The 18256-nt window shown below is 52.7% G+C and overlaps 9 protein-coding genes across 9 annotated transcripts; 5 read left to right on the forward strand and 4 right to left on the reverse strand.

The window, feature by feature from the left end:
* The first annotated feature begins 153 nt into the window (after positions 1–153).
* Positions 154–1798, forward strand: B0T23DRAFT_140368 (alpha/beta hydrolase fold-domain-containing protein). The gene has a single exon (XM_062832343.1). It carries the CDS (start codon positions 293–295, stop codon positions 1781–1783), a length of 1491 nt encoding a protein of 496 aa, XP_062692830.1. The 5' UTR covers positions 154–292; the 3' UTR covers positions 1784–1798.
* A 739-nt stretch (positions 1799–2537) lies between these two features.
* B0T23DRAFT_140397 (uncharacterized protein) lies at positions 2538–3302 on the forward strand. The gene has a single exon (XM_062832344.1). It carries the CDS (start codon positions 2632–2634, stop codon positions 2857–2859), a length of 228 nt encoding a protein of 75 aa, XP_062692831.1. The 5' UTR covers positions 2538–2631; the 3' UTR covers positions 2860–3302.
* Positions 3303–4719: 1417 nt separating this feature from the next.
* On the reverse strand, positions 4720–6648 carry B0T23DRAFT_316164 (transcription factor PAP1-domain-containing protein; the record flags this gene model as incomplete). Its single annotated transcript, XM_062834909.1, has 4 exons — positions 4720–4942; positions 5000–5318; positions 5386–6127; positions 6199–6648. 4 exons carry the CDS (start codon positions 6646–6648, stop codon positions 4720–4722), a joined length of 1734 nt encoding a protein of 577 aa, XP_062692832.1.
* A 1438-nt stretch (positions 6649–8086) lies between these two features.
* B0T23DRAFT_140429 (uncharacterized protein) lies at positions 8087–8658 on the forward strand. Its single transcript, XM_062832345.1, has one exon. The coding sequence runs from the start codon at positions 8231–8233 to the stop codon at positions 8546–8548; it is 318 nt and encodes a 105-aa protein (XP_062692833.1). The 5' UTR covers positions 8087–8230; the 3' UTR covers positions 8549–8658.
* A 658-nt stretch (positions 8659–9316) lies between these two features.
* B0T23DRAFT_140437 (uncharacterized protein) lies at positions 9317–11141 on the forward strand. Its single transcript, XM_062832346.1, has 3 exons — positions 9317–9600; positions 9702–10512; positions 10619–11141. The coding sequence occupies exons 1-3, from the start codon at positions 9412–9414 to the stop codon at positions 10975–10977; spliced, it is 1359 nt and encodes a 452-aa protein (XP_062692834.1). The 5' UTR covers positions 9317–9411; the 3' UTR covers positions 10978–11141.
* A 41-nt stretch (positions 11142–11182) lies between these two features.
* B0T23DRAFT_140441 (Pre-rRNA-processing protein TSR2-domain-containing protein) lies at positions 11183–12268 on the reverse strand. Its single transcript, XM_062832347.1, has 2 exons — positions 12088–12268; positions 11183–12015 (listed from the first exon to the last, which is right to left on the reverse strand). The coding sequence occupies exons 1-2, from the start codon at positions 12104–12106 to the stop codon at positions 11384–11386; spliced, it is 651 nt and encodes a 216-aa protein (XP_062692835.1). The 5' UTR covers positions 12107–12268; the 3' UTR covers positions 11183–11383.
* Positions 12269–13121: 853 nt separating this feature from the next.
* On the forward strand, positions 13122–13850 carry B0T23DRAFT_428653 (uncharacterized protein; the record flags this gene model as incomplete). The annotated part of the gene is made up of 1 exon (XM_062840145.1): positions 13122–13850. The coding sequence occupies one exon, from the start codon at positions 13122–13124 to the stop codon at positions 13848–13850; it is 729 nt and encodes a 242-aa protein (XP_062692836.1).
* An 842-nt stretch (positions 13851–14692) lies between these two features.
* B0T23DRAFT_395744 (uncharacterized protein) lies at positions 14693–16082 on the reverse strand (the record flags this gene model as incomplete). Its single annotated transcript, XM_062838205.1, has 3 exons — positions 14693–15792; positions 15884–15961; positions 16073–16082. 3 exons carry the CDS (start codon positions 16080–16082, stop codon positions 14693–14695), a joined length of 1188 nt encoding a protein of 395 aa, XP_062692837.1.
* Positions 16083–17069: 987 nt separating this feature from the next.
* Positions 17070–17739, reverse strand: B0T23DRAFT_395745 (cytochrome b5-like heme/steroid binding domain-containing protein; the record flags this gene model as incomplete). The annotated part of the gene is made up of 3 exons (XM_062838206.1): positions 17070–17249; positions 17338–17464; positions 17627–17739. The coding sequence occupies 3 exons, from the start codon at positions 17737–17739 to the stop codon at positions 17070–17072; spliced, it is 420 nt and encodes a 139-aa protein (XP_062692838.1).
* Between the last annotated feature and the right edge of the window lie 517 nt (positions 17740–18256).

The following is an 18256-nucleotide window of genomic DNA, read 5'->3' on the forward strand; positions in this document are numbered from 1 at the left end:
CCTGCCAGATATAATGATAAATGATATTACCACCCCACAGATTCGCTGAGATATTTGCGCTCGCAAGCCTTCCCCAATCTCCACGCGGATGCGCTCAAGAAGACGATTAGGCAAGGAGCGCCAACAGGCCGTTTCAACACAAACGGAATCCCCAGATACCCGAAATGCCCCATTGTTATTATGGATCTCGGGGTCTGATATAAGAAGAGAACTCGCCCCTGTTGATCTGATACCATGACCCCAACACCCAAACCCATCTGTCACCTCTAAACCCACCAAGAAGCCCGCCGCCATGGACAAGACCGCTCTCTTCCTCCAGCTGGTATCCAAGCTCCCGCTGATGGCCCGGGTGGCTCTGCTTCACATGTTGCAAGCCTCGCCGGCGTCAAAATACCAGGATTTGCGGACGGAACTCACTATTGCCATGCTCCGCTCGTTCATGGACGTGCCCAAGCCTAGGAGCATCACTTTTACCCAAAAGATGCTCTCAAGAGTACCCCCGATCCGGGGCACGATATGGGTCAGCAAGTACACTCTGCCCATCCCCACGGAGGAGGATGCGCGCGCCATCCATGACACCTTGAGCAAGGTCATCGACGGGCTTCAAGACCGTGACCAACCGAAGACGGCCAGGATCCAAGTACCAGAAGTTCTTCCGGTGGAGGCGGAGTGGACAGCACACAGGCCGGGTGTGCCCAAAGATGCGAAGCTGCCCGATATCCCAGAACGGGAGAAGTATGACGAGATGATGAAAGACGTAAAAGCCCCAACCACGATACTCTACTTTCACGGCGGCGCCTACTGGCTCATGGACCCGGCCACACACAGGCCTACGTGCAGAGAGCTAGCCAAGCGGACCGGCGGTAGGTGTTACTCGGTGCGTTACCGGCTGGCGCCACAGAACCCGTTCCCGGCCGCGGTCATGGACGCACTAGTCTCGTACCTCGGCCTGCTCTACCCACCGCCCGAGGCGTTCCACGAGCCCGTGAAGCCAGAGCACATCGTCATCGCCGGCGACAGCGCAGGCGGCAATCTCTCGCTCGCGCTCCTCCAGCTCATCATGCAACTGCAACGCTCCGGCACCACCGTGTTCTGGCTCGGCCATGAGCGCTCCATTCCCCTACCCGCCGGCGTCGCCGTCAACTCGCCCTGGATAGAAATCACCCACAGCTCGCCGTCGTGTGTCACCAACGGTGCCTTCGACTACCTCCCCGGCCTCGAGGCGCAGGACAAGGCCGAGAAGTTGCGCGCGCCGTGCTCGGCCTGGCCCGCGAATCCGCCGCGCATGAGCATGTACGTCGCCGACGATTACATCATGCACCCGCTTGTGTCGCTTTTGCTGGCACCCAGCTGGCGTGGTGCGCCGCCAACATACATTTGCACGGGTTGGGAGATGTTGTCGGACGAGGACAAGTTCACGGCAGCAAGGTTTCATGCCGAGGGGGTTTCTGTGACGTTTGAGGAGTATGAGGGCATGCCGCATTGCTTTGCCATGGTGTTGAAAAACTTGAAGGAGGCGGATAGGTGTATGGAAGGATGGTCGAGGTTTATCGCAAGGGTCACGAATTCGACTGCCTCTGAGGGAGGGGTTGATGGTGCTGATGATAAGCGGAGCGCGATGAGGAGCACGTTTACCACGATCAAGTCGGGGACGCTGGAGGAGAAGGAGCTGGATCCTATGACGCTAAGCCCCTATACGGAGGAGGAGATTAGAGAAAAGATGAGGAGGAGGATAGGGTTAAAATGTGTGCCGGCCACGGAGGGAGATCTCGCAAAACTATGAATGTCGGGTTGGTAGATTATCGTGTGTGGTTATTGGGCATAAGGCTCAGCAGTGTGACTAGGGCGTCGGCGATCGGTGTTGACATTATACACATAAAAGGGGCTTGGATCTTGTTGACCATATGGATCATGCATGCATGTTATCTTATGATAGTTCTGAATGAAATGTTCTGCGACTTGTTTTTCATACACTTGGCTGACCAACGTCTTCCGAGATGTCTCGTAGCGGGCAAGTGTTAGTGGTATACTCATCACTTACCGGGATCTCCAGGCGAACCCCACTATCAACATCTTCCACTTAAAGTAACTTTCTATCAACAGAACAAAGCCCGTCACTACCTTATCTAAGCGCCCAGTGGAAATGCCAAGGGTCGAGACTTAAACTATGGAGTTCGGCCGAGTTGTAGCGGACATCAAATCATGAAGAAGCAGGAACAAATTCCGTCGTATATACGGCGAGATGTTACCCCAATTACCCCCAAAAGACGCGTACAATACAGGTATTGCGTAGCCACACAATGCTCGCCACCTTTGCCACATGAGGCAGCCCTTCCGTTTGTCTTTCTTAACCTGACCCCCTCTCCAACGGGTATATTTGATTCGCTTCCTGTCTTCATCATCAAACAACAAGCGCCTATTTCCTTCGAGTTTATCTATTAGTTCCGACCAAATCAGGAGCCACTTTGAATCACCCCACCCGGCCAAATCATCACTACATCAAGCACAACCAGTTTCTCTACCTCCGACACTCGAGTCGATTGAGTTAACAACAACCCATCCAAACCTCAAAACACCCTCAACATTTTCGCCCTGTTTTCCCTACTCTCCAACTCCAAACACATCACCAAAATGTCTTCTTCCGACACCACCACCTCCAACATCCCAAACGCCTCCATGCCCGCTCAGGACAAGAAAGAGTATGAGCATGAGTCTTCCTCCCACCAAAGGCCCACCGGCGCTGGAGTGAACACCGGAGCAGGCAGCAGCAGGCCCAAGACCGAGGCTGAGTTGGAGGCTGATCGGCTTTATGAGGAGAGGATGGAGGAGGAGTATGCCAAGCGGGACGGAGGTGCTTGATTGAGCTCACGAGGGTGGCTTGAAGGGAACTGGCTTTTTTTTTTGTCTGCCCGTTCTTGTTTGATTCCTCTTGTCCTTGACGACTCCATTGGGCTTTGGAGTATTCTCTCGGGGAGAGGGGAACTCCGATTGCTGGTTTAGGTGTGAATGCCAAGGAACAGGAGGGAAGTGGAATGGCTCCAAGAGAATCTGGAGCCTGATAGAGTAGGAAATTAAGAAGAGGATCTGGGACCGAGGGAATTGGAGAAGGAGGGTAACTTGTAAGATATAGTTTTGGGAAGGTTAGCAGGTGTCCGAAAGGCTCCCCTCTGTAACATAGTTTGAATTTGGCCTTGACCACCACTAATTACCATCACTAATGTATTATCGCGTGTACTGTCGTTTTCTGATATGCCTACGTAAAACGGTGATTGCCTCTTTCCAAGCCTGAAACTATCAATTTATATCCTCACAACTCGCCCATTCCTAGTATACAAAGCCTGAAAGCCTCGCTTGTCTAAAGGGATCACGAGATTGTTGCTTACACGTAATCATGCCATATCTTGAATTAGCCTTCAGCAGACCACCACTCCGCAGGAAATGGTTATGTTGAAAAAAACGCAGCTTGGATAGCCATCCGAATCTGTACCAAACCAAGACCACACAGACCAAAGTCAACGACAACACCCGAAACAAAAAAAACCCGGAATCACGGAGAGTAGAGGGGTTACAGATAGCCTTTCACATCTCCATCGCCACCATTTCAGTAGCCTTGTTCTTGTTTGGGTACTTCAAGACTTGTTTAGTGTTGGAGCAGTGGAACGGACAGAGGGTGGTGCGGAAGGGAGTGAGAGCGAGAGTGCAGATGGTGGTGGTGGGCGGAATTGCAGCAGGGACGGCGATGGGGTTGGTCGGGGGGTTTGATGGGTTACTTGTTGGTGGTGGTGGTGATGAGTAGCAAAAGGGTAGGTAGCGAGTAAGGGGGGAGTGAGTGATGGTGGTTTTGGTCGTGGTTGTGGCTACAGTGATGATGGGGTGAGTTCGCGTGGAGGTGGAGGAAGGTCAAATGAGCAGACTGTGGATGGTGTCTAAGTGACGACCAGGGGAAACGTGAATCTCTAAAAAAAAAAAAAAAAAAAAAAAAAAAAAAAAAAAAAAAAAAAAAAAAAAAAAAATAGAGACAGGCGAAAGCACGGGACCACGACATGATGGACTGAACACTAATTATTTCTAGCTTGACTACTGATATCATGCTTCGTCAGCAAGGAAAAGCGTGGTTTATTGGGATACAATGAGATAGATACCATTCCGCTCAAAGCCGTATGCAATCCTAAACCCGTTGACTCAAAGTCATGTGGTCCAATTCGAGACCGACCCTTGGTATAGATCAAAAAGCCGACAAAACTCCGGGTCCCCTCACTATCCTACTAGTTACTGTGAATTCCAAGCGCACCTCCGTGGTTCTATGACATCCAACAATGGACTGCCCATTCGCATACCAGCATGAATATTCTCATTGAGTGCGTCAACCGAGTGACCCATGCTACCAGAAGGAAAGAGTAACCGGCCACGCTCTCGACCCGTCCAGGACCTAGAAGCCCGTTTTCCCAACGCTGTAAATGCTCCGGTATCTTGTAAACTCCTAGCCAGTATTCGTGATGTGTTCCCACGCTTGATTGTAAACGAGCCAATGGAGGCAGGACCGTCCAACGTTTGTTCAACTTTGAGATCCGAATAAAACCCGTATTGCGAGGAAGAAGAAAATGCCATCCATCGTGGGATGCCACCTGAGAAATCGAGACAAGTGTACTCGTGAAGACGTAGTTCTGAATCAAGAGAAAACTTTCTCTTTGCAGTCATGAGCATGTAAGCGAGCCACTCCTACAGTGTGGCAGCTGCTTTTCGTGCCTTTTCCTCTTCACAGTCCTTCTCGCACCTCGCCATTGCTTCGGGACTTAGGTGCTTTTTCAGAACACTCTTGAACTCCTTCTCATCAACCACGGCACCATAGCCAGAGCACTTTGCTTTCTTCTGCAGATCGGAGCACAAGGCGTCCATGTCAATCTCTTGGTTTTGTACACTGGAGCAACCGCGCAATTTGTCCCTGTTGAACTTGTTAATGAAAGTTGCATTTTCGAGGCCTCTCTCGGTTTGGTCATACCAGATCTTGTTGCAATCAAGTTGCTCTCTGACTCCATCATCCGATGCGTTGACCTCATCGATCTGAGCGATGAGATCCTTCTTCGGTGGTTGTGATTCTGCTTCGGGTTGTGGTGGCAGCAGTCCTGGAGCTGTTGGCGGCAGATTATACGGTGCCAGGAAATCCGCATCGAATGCATCATTGGTCAACCAATCGTCAAATCCATTGTTGAGGACGTTGTTCTGAGGCTCTCGGTAATCTCCGAAGAGCTGCGGATCAAACTGGAAATTGTCTTGAGGCAACCAGTTGAGAGTGTTGTCAACACCAAAAGTATTAAAGTCTAGAAAGTGTTGGTAAGTTCTGGCCTATAAAATCAGAGCGAACATTGAAGACTGGTGAATGCTTACCTGGCTGCCCTGAACCAATGACGCCTGGTTGCTCTTCTCCGATTGTGGCCATCGTATCTACAGACTTCAATCCGACGGGTGAATGAGTTAGAGGCTCTGGGGAGGTGCCACACGACGAGCTAGCGCCACCCATGTTCGAAGCGCAAGAGGATGGGGAACTCGTTGATGTGCCGGCCCCCGCATTGTACTGAGAATCTGTTCCCCTGGTCGAAAAGTTCGCTCCCTCACCTCTTGCGGACTGAGGTGTGAAGAGATCGGCCGAGTAATGGGCCAAGTCTTCCTTGGTTTGTGTATCAAGGCCTATTTGGCCGTAATTGGGTGTAGTACCGGTGCTGACGCCATTCGTGGGTTGCTCCAGCCGACCTGTTGAAGACAAAGGGGGCGACACAGGGTTTCCCTTCTTGGTTTGATTTGCAGATTGTGGTCCAGGAAGAGGACCGCCAAACTTGGGGAATTCAAACTGGAAGTTGACATCATTGAGGTTGTTGACAAAGGAGTTGCCGAACGGCATAGCCCGAGGTGATACCATCGGGGGTCGAGCTGTCATCAACGATAGACGCTTCTTGTACTCGTTCAGTTCGTTACTCATCTTCTCCATTTTCTTGCGAAGAATCTCGTTCTCATGGTTGGCAGTCTCGGAGATCTTCTTCAACTCCTCGACCTTGGTTTCAAGGTCCTTCAAGTGCTTTTCTTTGCGTTCTCTGAACGCTCGTTGAGCTGCTCGATTCTGGGCCTTGCGTTTCTGTTTGTTGTCACGTTAGTAGTCAATCCTTACTAAGACTTGAAAGGATCCATCGACCGAGGCAGGCTTACCGAGCTGGGCTCAGTGGTAAGAGGCTTCCTGCCGGGCTTTTTGGCAACTTTTCCCTCGCCCTCTCTCCTCTTTGGTTCGCTATTCTCCTCCTCGTCGTCATCCGGATGACTGCGCTTGTCGGGGGACTCCACATCGGCGGAGCCCGACTTGGAATCACTTGGAGCATTGGACCGATCGTCCGTCATGTGGGATTGATCACCAGTGTCGAAGTTGAAATCGAAGTTGGGATCATGTTGTCCATCAAGGCCGTAGTCGTAACCGAAATTCGGGGTGTGCTGGAAACCCATAGGGTCGAGTCCTTGGGCAGATGTTCCGTTGTACATTGCGGATAGACCAGAGAGGTCGGCTTGTGTGTTGATGGGCTTGTTGGAATTGAGGGCGGCAAACAACAGGCTTTGTTGCTGCGGGGTGAGGACGAGATTGTGAAGAGGGTTCTGAGTCGACGTCATTTTTGGTTGTCCTGTGTTGGAGATGGTGACTAAGAGGTAGAGCAGTCGGTTGAATCGAGGAAAGACCTTGGATGTTGAAAGGATGGGATGAATTCACTCTCGTGATCTGATCGCTCCTAGCGGTCGAAGCCGCACAGGCGGCAATTGTCGAGTATCAAGACCGCGGGTCCAATGGCAATGTGTTTTAGCGGAGAATCCGGGGTACCGGGCCCAAGATGTACGTATGTCCTAGTCGAAAACTGATGTCGGGGTAGATCAGATGCTAGTACTGGTGACGATAGAAAATCTCTTGCGGAGACGATGACGTTTCGACAGCACCGTAGACTGACTTTGATTCAGACGGGGACGAGCCAGCGGCCACGCAACTGGCAGCTTGAAAGGCAGAAAACTCGTTGAGCGTTGCGGGCTAGGACGGAATACCAGACCGGGCAGTTCCAGTTCCTGTCCAGTTCGCTCCCGCTTCTCTAGTTTTCGAGACTCAAGTCTTCTCCCAAGGAAGACGTTCGGTGAGAGGTGATGGGGTTTGCCGGGGGTCAAAACGAGAGGAAGGCAGTAGGATAACTTGAACGGAGACAGAAGAGAGGGGACTTGGTCCGAGTGGCAAGTTACAAAAGACGCGGATGTATTTGCACGGAACAGGTAGAGGTACCAGGGGGAAGTTGTGGCAGAAGGTGTAGAGAAGGGGGGAGAAAATTGCAAGTGCCCGAGTTGTGAGCCGGAAAGGTCAACTGCCTGCTGGAACAGAACTAACCGTTGGCCGAGCCGAGTGGGTGGGATGGCGGCGGACGCTGACTTGAATTGATGGGCAAACCTATCGGCCTGACACCTGACTCACCTGGCACTCAGCCTTTCTGAATCCTGTCAGCAATTGGGTTCAGGAATAAGGTACACGTATGATCCCGCGGGGGGCTCCTTTTCTGCGATTGGAGAGGCGACGGCACAGGCTGCAGAGCAGGTTTGTGTTTCGTTGATTCGCTGATACGATTCAGATCTGAGAAGGGAAGGACTCTTGGGCGGTCTTTGGCGATGGAGGGGACGAGACTGTAAGCGAGACCATCCAAAAGCGGGCGAAAAGAGTGGACGCTCTTCTTTGGTTACAGGGCCAAACTCGTAGAATGCGGGCTACACGGGGCACAATTGGGCGCATGGACGCTTGGGGGTGTCCAAGTGGAGCGTGGAGGGGTTTCAGTCCAAAGTCAATTTGTCAGCGAAAATCAGTCGAAGGGAACGTCTGGATCGTTCCTGGACGGTCGGGTCGGGTGCGCCGTGACCGGCTCTGGCAACTGTCAGCACACCTTGACATGCCGATGACACCCCGAGTCGATTCATTCAACAAAAGGACTGACAGCGAGTTATGTATATCAGATGCGGACAATCTCAATCAGTCGGACCGTTTCCGCAAGAGGTATGTCGGTATCTTTTCCTAAAAGGGATTTCTCTTGTTTCATTGCGTCCTACTACATAGAGGATCACATTGACCGATTTGACGTGAGCGGGCTTCAAGCCAGAGCTGCCAGTGTCAATCTCTTTAACCGTACAAAAAAGCCACTTTTTGTTTGACCTACACGTGTACTATGGTGAGATGGGTAAGTTTAACCCGTGGATCAGGTCGTCGAACACACAGTGCTCACGAAGCTTTGGCTATGGTGGTCCGTGCAAGATACCTGACAAGGGGGTTTTACTTTTGCTCGCAACCGCAGTATGTAGTTCTAGTCGGAGCCTCTCGAGTGCAGCCTGTCCACTTTTCATCGACGTGGAAATACATCAGTTTCCGCGGGTACCCCAAGTGGAGATTCTTGCAGGCAAAACACCGGAGTGGATAAAAAGTGGCCTTTGTTCGACGGTGAAAGAGATGCACTCTCCTCTATCTCCGCATCAACTTCACTTTTACAAACCTTAACCACAGATAGTGTACACTACACGTGTACTGTGCCCAAGTAAACAACGGCCAGGGGCATTTGTTTGGAAAATGGGCGCACTCGGTGTTGTGATTATCACCGTCGCAACTAGCTCGAGTTTGGCATCCTGGTTTGCCACTGAGAGTTCGAGACCCAGTCTCCCCATTGAAGATCCCACGTTGTTTCCGTCTTCCTGTCGGCAGTTCAGACGCCTCGTCGATAGGAAGCCCGCATGGCTTATCTCCGAGTGGCTACAAAATATACAAATCTCAGCTTACGGACAGCTTGCGATCCGGTTTGGATTACCTGGCCAGCCTGGGGCCTGGACACAAAGTCAGGCCATGTTGGACACACATGAGCTTGTCCCGTAGTCAGCTTCGGCTTTCACGGCGGGGAATCTCGAAGAACAATGTCACCACCTATTCATGTGGTTACCGTTTAAAAGTCGGTTGTCGAGTCTTGAATTTTCTTTTGTACCGATGGAAAAAGGCCCGTGCTGCCAGGAATGTCCCCCGGCGGTGGTTGCTGCTCGCTGCAGTGCTTGCATTCATTTCCCCACAGTGGATGCGGCACCACCTCCATGCCACGGGCAAGACGGCAGCGCTACAGCTGCGGCGGGGATTCAAGGGAAGGGATCGATCAGCCTCCCATGGATCGATCCACCAGAAAACTGACATCCTCGACTGTTGCGCCAAACAATCAACACTTCGGCTGCAACCGTGATCACAGCCAACGGCGTAAAGTCGGGATTCTTGGCAGTATCTAATCCACCCCATACACGCGTTTCATCCTTTTTCGAGCAGTATAGTACCCAAGTACCACCGAGTTCATAGCAGACGCTGCCGACGAAATCCCTACAGTAGCCATGGATGTCGCATATGACCACATCCAGGAGGAGACTTTGACCGATGACAACCAGGCCTCCTCGTCATCGGACAAGACGCCTGCTCAACCTCCGACGTTGAACGCCGAGTTTCAAGACGCCTACCGAGCCTTTTCGAACAGTCCCTGGGGTGCCAGAATTGGTGGTTTCCTCGGTAATGTTGTGAAGCAGGTATGTGGTCACCGCCTTTCACGTCACCAACAAAGGCTTCAAGTAGCGCGCCCCCACCGCACTTGACCGACTAACTCTTGTCTCTTTCCAACACTATCCAGGGTGAATCTGTCTACCGCGAAGCCGAAAAGGAACTGTCAGCCGTCAGTCAAGATGCCACGCGCGGTTTCAGCGACCTGCGCACCACCCTCATCAGCCGTACCCGCGCTCTCTCCATAGCCACCACCCAGGCAGCTGCCTCGGCCGCCGCCGCCGCGTCGTCTGGAGTCACGGCAGCTTCATCCTCCTCATCCTCATCCTCCTCCGCTTCCAAAGACGAACAAACAACCCCCACAACCGTCAAGGACCTGTCTGCCGAGGCTTCCTTGAAGCAGCAGCAGGAAGATGACTCTGTCCTTGCCCGGCTGCGTGGCGAGGCCGCCAAGCGTCTCAAGGACCTCCAAAAGGCCGAGGATGCCGCCGATGAGGCCCTCCTTCGCTTCGGCTCCAACCTGCGCGACTTTCTCAAGGACGCCATCAAGATCGCGCCTCCGAGCGAAGAGGAAGCAGCCAAGCGGACCGAGGAGGGCAGGAATAACAACAGCGTGCTTTTTGAGAGCAAGGACGCGCAGGGCAAGCGGGTAATTCACACGTCGCGGTTTGACGCGCAGTTACACGTCATCCACACCACCCTTGAGAGCTTCAGCAAGGAGCCCGCGAGCGGACAGGAGTACGACGCTTGGGTCAAGGAGTTTGATGTCGATCAGAAAACGGAGGCGATCGCGGCGGATCTGGATAAGTACCCGGAGCTTAGGGCAACGATGGAGAAGCTGGTGCCTGATCAGGTGCCGTATGCCGATTTCTGGAAGAGATATTACTTCTTGAGGCACGGCATCGAGACGGCTGAGGCAAGGAGGAGAGATTTGCTCAAGGGTAAGAAAGTCAATTCCTTGTTGAATGGATTTGGATGGATTTTGCGAGGGGTTTGGTTTAACCCCACTGTCTACGAAGGATATGCTAACAAGTGACCCTATAATAGCTGCTTCCGCTGAAGAGGAAGTTGGGTGGGATGAGGACTCCTCTGACGAGGAAAACACTTCGGAGGAGGTGACATCCGGGGACGACAAGGCTGCGCCAGCTACCACCAAGAAGCCGGCCGCGCGGTCTTCTTCCACCGAATCCTCCACTACCATCAACCCACCATCAACTGGCGCGGCTGCTCAGGGCAGCCTAAAGCCCTCGGAACCTAGAAAGTCCAACGACGAGAAGTCACAGGCCGACAGCGAAGCGAGCTATGACGTCGTTGGCGCTGCTTCTGGCGTTCCCAGCCGTGCGCCCAACAGTCCTAATGAGGGTCGCAAGGCCGACGAGAGCAGCGATGAGGAAGACTGGGAGTAAGGATTCGGGGAATGATGTTCATGGGCGAATTGATGGGCGCGTACATGTGCTGGACACAACTGTAATGTTTTACGGGCGATGATAATACTGGCCTGAGTTGGCGTTTTAACTTTGTTGGTTATGGTCCAAGGTTTCGGAGTGATGTGAAGATGATGAGCCCGCATGTTGTCGTCAATATTGAGACCCTGTTTCCGCAAGTATCTTTGCGCAGAGCCTGAGAGAGCAAGTTGATGTTGCTTGCTCCTTCATCTTTCCCTCATGCCCCCTTCTGCTTCTTCCTTCTGACCAGCCCTCTTCTTTGTTCAGCGAACCGGGGTGAGCCAGGAATATGATCATCCTCCCGTCACACTCGCAGCCCTTTCCACCTCCCTCTCAACCTTCAAGTTTGGAGGATCAAAAAACCAATTCACCTCCTCTTCTTGCCCACGACCTTGGTGAACCCATCCTCATCCACCTCAGGCTCGACCTTCTCCTTTGGCTGCTGCGTGGTAGGAACCAACGCCGGCGCCTCGCCCATCTCCTCATCACTGTCGACTTCCTCGTCGTCATCCGTGTCCCAATCGGTGTCGTTATCCTGGTCCTCCGCCTTCTTGAACACCACCTTGTTGCCTCCCTTGCCCTCGAACCGCCTGCGCAGCGCATCCACCTCGTCGAATTTGCCCTTCAGACAGCCCAGGCGCACGCGCAGGATCTGCTCGGCCACCTCGAAAGCCGATTCGTCGTCGACGTTGACCTCAAACTCATCCAGCATTACTTGCAGGAGGACGGTCTCGATGTCGAGCTGGTCGGGTTCTTCTGTTGCTTCTTCATGGTCGTCGGTGGACTTTTGTGTTGTGTTCGAGGGTTGTTGTTGCTTTTCGGACGCAGGAGCGAGCACTTTGTTCAGATCGGGAAAGAGGTCGACAACGGCACCGGCGAACCAGTCGCGTTTGTCGGCCGAGTCGGGACCGCCCCAATTGTTCTGCACGGCGAGGGAGAGAGCGGGCCAGAGATGCAGGGCGATGGCAACGCCTTGTTCGAATTGGGATTGGCAGGTTGCTGTTGGAGCGGGAGAGAGGTTTGTTAGTCACTGTCTCTCTCGTTTTTCTAGACCATTGTCGCAAAGCTTACCTGGGGTGGGGGTGGCCATGATTGCGGTTTGGTTTTTGACGTTGAAAAGTTAAAGCTTTCGGTGCACTGAGAGTCGTGTTCCACGGAGGTGCGATGTGGAAAGCGTAAAGGACCGCGAAGTTGAGAGTGCTGAACTTATTTCAGCCGGCAGGAGGGCAAATGTTGACTTTCCCCCCCCCCCACCTTCAGTCGAGGCCTGACTTTTGAAAAGTTCTTTTTTGCGACGCTCCAGTTGCGGGAAGAGTGGGGCTCGCGGTTTCTGGGGGAGGACTTCAGGGGTTTCCAGGGTTAGGGTCTGTGCTCAAGATGACTTGAGTTCAGTTCCTTGCTTCTATGACGACATTAACATTGAGCTCCCGTTGTACGACGCCTTCAGTTTCCCAATTCCTGCCGAAGCTCATCTTAACGGTGGCAATTGCTTCAGTTCATTGTAGTATGACACTAATTTTATTTCAATCCTTCCATCACACTTTGTTCGATAATGGTCACAAATGACTCAAGGACGTGGGGTGAGAAGCCGCTGCAAATTGAGGCTCGATCATTGATCTTGAGGGTCCATCAGGGTTCTCTTTGATGATGAGAGCTGGGCTCCATCAAAGGTCCGCACATGGTTTCTGGAGTCATACCCTTGCAATAACCGTTTTCGAATTGCTTCTCCGTTTCTCATAGTATCAAACACTATCACACACTTTAAACGTGAAAATTGAGCCGACTCCGTGAAATCCGGGAGCAAAATCTCTACCGATGGCATCAAGTCAAGCCATCATCTTTTGGCAGTCTATCCTAGCACCGTTACCCGAATGAATGTCTTCCCCACCTTTCCCTGCCAAATCGGTTCCTCCCGTCTGTGCTCGCATGAATTTCACTATAAACACCCACCCCACTGGAATTTCAATATCTTTAAGCTTCCTTTCAACTCATACCGATCGCTCTTCACGTTCTCTTACCACATCGACAACCCCCATTTCAATAAATCCAAAGACTCCAGCTTTGAAACTTCTTGGTATAACACGCACATCAAACAACACATCAAGATGTCGACCTCCACCCCCACTTCCACCGCCATAATCGGCTCAACCGGCCTCGTCGGCTCCCACATACTCTCAACCCTTCTCACCTCACCCACCACCTCCTCCCAAGTCCAAACCATCTCCCGCCGCGCGCCCGCCAACCCAACCAACTCCTCTCGCCTTTCTCCCACCGTCAACGCCGATACCTCAACATGGCCTACCCTCCTCTCCTCCCTGGTTCCCTTGCCGACAACCGTCATCTCCTCTCTGGGAACCACTCGCGTCGCGGCAGGTGGCATCGCCAACCAGTGGAAGATTGACCACGACCTCAACGTGGACCTAGCCAAAGCCGCCAAACAAGCGGGTGTCAAGAACTTTGTCTTTATCTCGTCCGCGGGGACTAGGGGCGCTTTGAGCACCAAGGTGCCTTATTCGCAGATGAAGCGCGGGGTGGAGGATACGATTCAGTCTCTGGATTTCGAGCACGGCATCATCCTCAGGCCGGGCTTGATCCTAGGAGAGAGGGAGAAGGCGCAGCATGCGGGTCAGGGATTGTTGTATGGGCTGGTAAGGGGATTGGGGAGGTGGGTTAGCTTGGGCGTGCAGGATCGGTTTGCGCAGGAGGCGGAGGTGATTGCGAGGGCGGCGGTCAAGGCGGCGAAAATGGCGGAGGAGGGGAAGGCGCCGGGGAAGTGGTGGGTGTTGGAACAGGATGAGATTGTCAAGTTGGGGAGGGATGAATGGAAGGAGTAAGGGGGGTGTTTGGGAAGAGATTCATGACGGGATGTGACGTGGGAAAGAAGGGAATCGATCAGCCACAAAAGTCTTCAATAAGTGTCCAGCTTGAAGGGGCTATAGATCATGAAGGTAATACCAGGTGGTGAAGAGGACAGTGGTGCATAAATGAACACAGACCAGGCGTTGAGCACGATGCAAATTTGACTTCAAGCGGGAGTAGTACTTGTGGTCGTTCAAGGGTGTGCTGTTTGTGTAAATTATGATGTTAAACTGATCTCCTCAACCCAGTTCGTATCTCGAGTATCTTGAAACCAAGACTTGAAAGCATCGAGATGAGACGCCTGGATTTCGTTGCTGATATCCCTCAAAATCCCCTCTGATGATTTCGCGCCAGTTTTGCTATAAAAAGAAAAGAAGAAAGAAAAAGAGAGAAAAAAAAGGCAACAAAGACAGTCGAATGAACCCACTAATTATACCACTCGGATACCATGACTCTTTGCGGATTCCCTTCGTAGGAGTTTGCCTACTCCCGTAGCCGTCTCTCTGATTGCGACCGTATAAAAAACCCCATTGTCCCGCGAAGTTCCCTCTCAAACGCCATTTCCAAATGCTTTGTTCGTGTGATTGTTGTATGGATGTAAAAGCCGAAAAAAAAGAAAAAAGAAAAAGAAAAGGTTCCCATGTATGTTTGCGAAATAATAATGGAAGGTAGCCGTGAGGCGAACAGATCCCTCGACTTGCCAGCCGTAACGACCATGTCTGATTCCGCAACTGTTCATTTGCCATTGACCGTCTGAAGGTCTTCTCAAACCGGTAGAGAAACCAAGGAACCCACACGACGTGACGCAAAATCCCCTTTACCGCTTCATGTGGCTGTAATCCTTAAGCAAATGCTCCATGTGCGTATTCGTCGCCTTGCCCGTCCTCCTCTGCGCCCTCTTCTTCTTCTCCGCCTTCGGTGCAGCCGTCATCTTGTCCCTCGGATCCTCGCTCGCCGGCTTCTGCGACGCGGCTTTGAGTCGCTGAACAATCGTATCGGTTCCCGGCACCTCGACCTTCTGCCACATGACCTTTAGCTCCGGATCGACCTCGTGGAACAAGCTGGGATCATCCAGCCAGACATAGCGCGGCGAGCCTTCCTTCTTGACACGGATCACCAGAATCTTGTGCTCCGCCTCGAGCTCGTTGATGGCCTTCTCGCAATCGGGCCAGCCGTCCTTGAGCTCCTTCACACCCACACAGCTCGCGTCTGTCTTCTTCTGTAGGTAGGCCAGCAGCTGCGTCTTGTTTCGGACGCCGGGCACCTTGGGCCGGTGTAGATACGTCCCGCTCTGCCAAGTCTGCTCGCTCAAGTTCGGGTCGGGAATCCACTGAATCTCGCGCGTGCGGCGCATCGCTTCAACAAACTCCTCCTGGTACGACGGGCTCCAGTGCAGGCCCGAAAGGTGGCCCAGGATTTCCAGGTACGTGCGCGGCTCATCTTTGCCGCGCAGCCAGGCGATAGCGTATGTAACCTGTGTGATGATGTTGAGGCCGGTGCCGGTGGCGGCCGGCTGAGAGTACACGATGTTGTGTGCGGGCGTGTCGACGCGGTCTGCCGCCTTGCGAGGGGTGCCGTTGCCGGCAGCGACGGCCGAGGCGACGGAGCCGACCGAGGGCGACGGCGATGGCGGGGCGAGAGCGCGCTTGGTGCCCGCCAGCTTCGAGGAAGCGGCGGACATGCTGCTCATGAACGACGCCTGCTGACGCTCGAGTGAGCTCGACATCGTGGGCAATTCGAATGTCGGTCGGTTCGGCAGGTGACAATAAAGTTTCGGGTCGGTGTTCAGAAGGGGTACCGGTACGAGTGTTGTCGGGGCGTTCAGAGTCGCTTTCGAAGAGGCTTTGTCGGTGGTTCGTAAAGGTAGAGAGGTCTGATGGGCGGTTTTCTGTCGTTGAAAAGGAACAAAAATGACGACTGATTTTCTTGTGCAAGTCGGTCGCAGGATATGGAAATGCAGTGGAATCGTTGACGGACTGCCCATGCGTCGGGAAGGTTTGGAACCTACGGCTGGGGCTGGGGCTGGGGTTGGGGTTCCAGATGCCGCTAGCCACGGCACGGTGATTCGCTATGGGGTACGGGGTACCTAAATTTGAGGGGCGTGTGCAACTGCAGTGGTGCCGCTTCAGCCTTGCAAGTGATACTAAGGTCCCAATTCGCTTGGCGGTTTGCGTTTTGATTCATGACTCTAAGGTACCTCTACTCATTGTTCTTTGCCGAGTTGGTATTTCTTCCCTGAAGAAACCCTAACTTATCGTGGTACACCATCATTACTGAGCAACACGATATGCAAACTCTCATCAAGGTGGATGGAAGACGAAAGAAGTACCTGGTACCTTGCATGTGAGACGCAAAGGCTACAACTCCCAGGCAAGGCTCGTTTCTCGCGGCTTCACCTACAAGAAACTTACATGTGACGAGTATTAGCACTTCAAGTTTACGTGAGCGGGGACATATAGAGATTTGAGTCGAGATGGCGGTTCCAAACATTAATTTGTGCATTCCAATCTACAGCCATTATGTCTCGTTTCAAGATAGGGATAGAAGCATCGATGCTCGTTGTAAGCAAATGCAACTTCTATTAACAGACGAACTCTGGGGGCAGCGTTATGTTCGTAAACGAACCGCTGGCTGACAATAGACGTTCGACAATGTGGACTATGTCAAAGCAGGTGCATCAAAGGGTTTTTCGGTGCTATGTTCATGTACCGTCTCTGTTGCAATTGGGTAGTAACGACCAATGTATGTTGATTTCCATAATGATCCCTCTCTGTTCCCATATATCCTAACACCTAGTTAAAGGGTGAAGTGATCTGTTCTTCTCAGCGAGAGAAGCAATCAGGCTCGCTCAGCACACATCTTCATTTCATGGTGTTTCATGTCCGTCGAGATGGGGTAAAGGATAGCCCGCCGGTAAAGAAAAGAGCTCGATGATGCTTCGGCTTCACTTAGAAAAATAGTTGCGCATGGATCATCGTTGAGGTGTTGCAAACTCTTGATCATGAAAAGTCGTTGAAATGCTTCCCGTAGATTCTTGGTGGCCTCGTGTGTTTGGGGGCAGGGTATCCTGATCCTTTCCCCGGAGTCTGCAACGGAGAAAATATCTCGTATCTTCGGACCCTCGGTGCCTCCCACGGCGTTGTTCGACAGCCGATAGGTCAGTAAGCAACCGGAAGATTTGCGAATGGGTACGTTTAAGCGCTGGGAGCAGTGGCGCCCTGCTGGGCCTGGAGGTACTGGTAGGCAGCGAAGCCAGCAAGACCACCAAGGACGAGGACGGCGTAGAGGCCAATGCCGAGACCGGTGGCAGTGCCAGTCTGAGCAGCGGGAGCAAGAGAACTGGGAAGGGGAGCCTTGGGCTTGGGGTCACCGGCCTGTTGGTTGAAAAGAGCAACACGTCAGTTGAAATTGATCTATCATCACATGCGAATGGCATCCAAAGCCATGTATGTTCTTTCTTACCTGGCGCTTCAAGGTGCCGACAAGGAGGGGCTCCAGGGCTTCGCGGGCCTCGTCAGAGTGACCGACATCCTCGAAAGCCTCGGTCGAGTCCTGGCCAGCGACGTCAAGCAGAACCTCCTCACCACCGCTGTGTATCACGAAAAAAAAACAGGTCAGCACATGTTTCCCCATTCTAGATGCCGAGTGTCCAATGCGGGGAGGCGGAAAGTTGGAGATCGGGGAGGCGTCACTGGAACGTAGGGGACGTGCTATGAGTGCAACACCGGCACAGAAGACGGGACAAACTTACGGGTGCTCGTCGACGAACTTGGTGATGTCGTACACCTTATCGTGGATCACGACATAGAGGTCCTTCTTGGTGTTGTGCTCGGCAACATCCTGGTAGGTGAACTCGGCGGACATCTTGACGGTGTTGTGGGATTTCTTTTTGGACAGGTGGTTGATAGCATCAGCACGGTCTCTGATAACCGATTGACAGGCCAGGAGAGGACCCAATCCGGGCCATTGCGCGCTTCGTGACTTACCCTGTGAATCGGATGAGTGGGAGGACCGAGATGACGCTGGAAGCAATGATCGTGGAGGAAAAGTTAACGCCGGCGACGAGGTGCAAAGAACAGAGAAAGGGGGAAGAGGAAAAAGTCGAGATAAAAAATGGTTTCACGGGGAACTGACTGGATCGACTGGAGGGGACCTGGGGGCATAAGCAACAAGACCTCCACTGCCCTGGCTCCTGGGTACTGCGACGGAGATAGCTTGACAAGCCTAAAATCGAAACAACGCAGCCTTCTGAGGTAGCTAGACCGAATCAGAAACAGGCAAAATACGCAGAGGCGTGTGATTGGCGCAAACATGTGCGCTTCAACAAGACTCCTCCGAGTCAAAATTGTGGCCACTGCGTCAACCCCGACCGGGAACATCC

This window comes from Neurospora hispaniola, assembly GCF_033458365.1.
Source record: "Neurospora hispaniola strain FGSC 10403 chromosome Unknown B0T23scaffold_4, whole genome shotgun sequence".
NCBI classification, from domain to species: Eukaryota; Fungi; Ascomycota; class Sordariomycetes; order Sordariales; family Sordariaceae; genus Neurospora; species Neurospora hispaniola.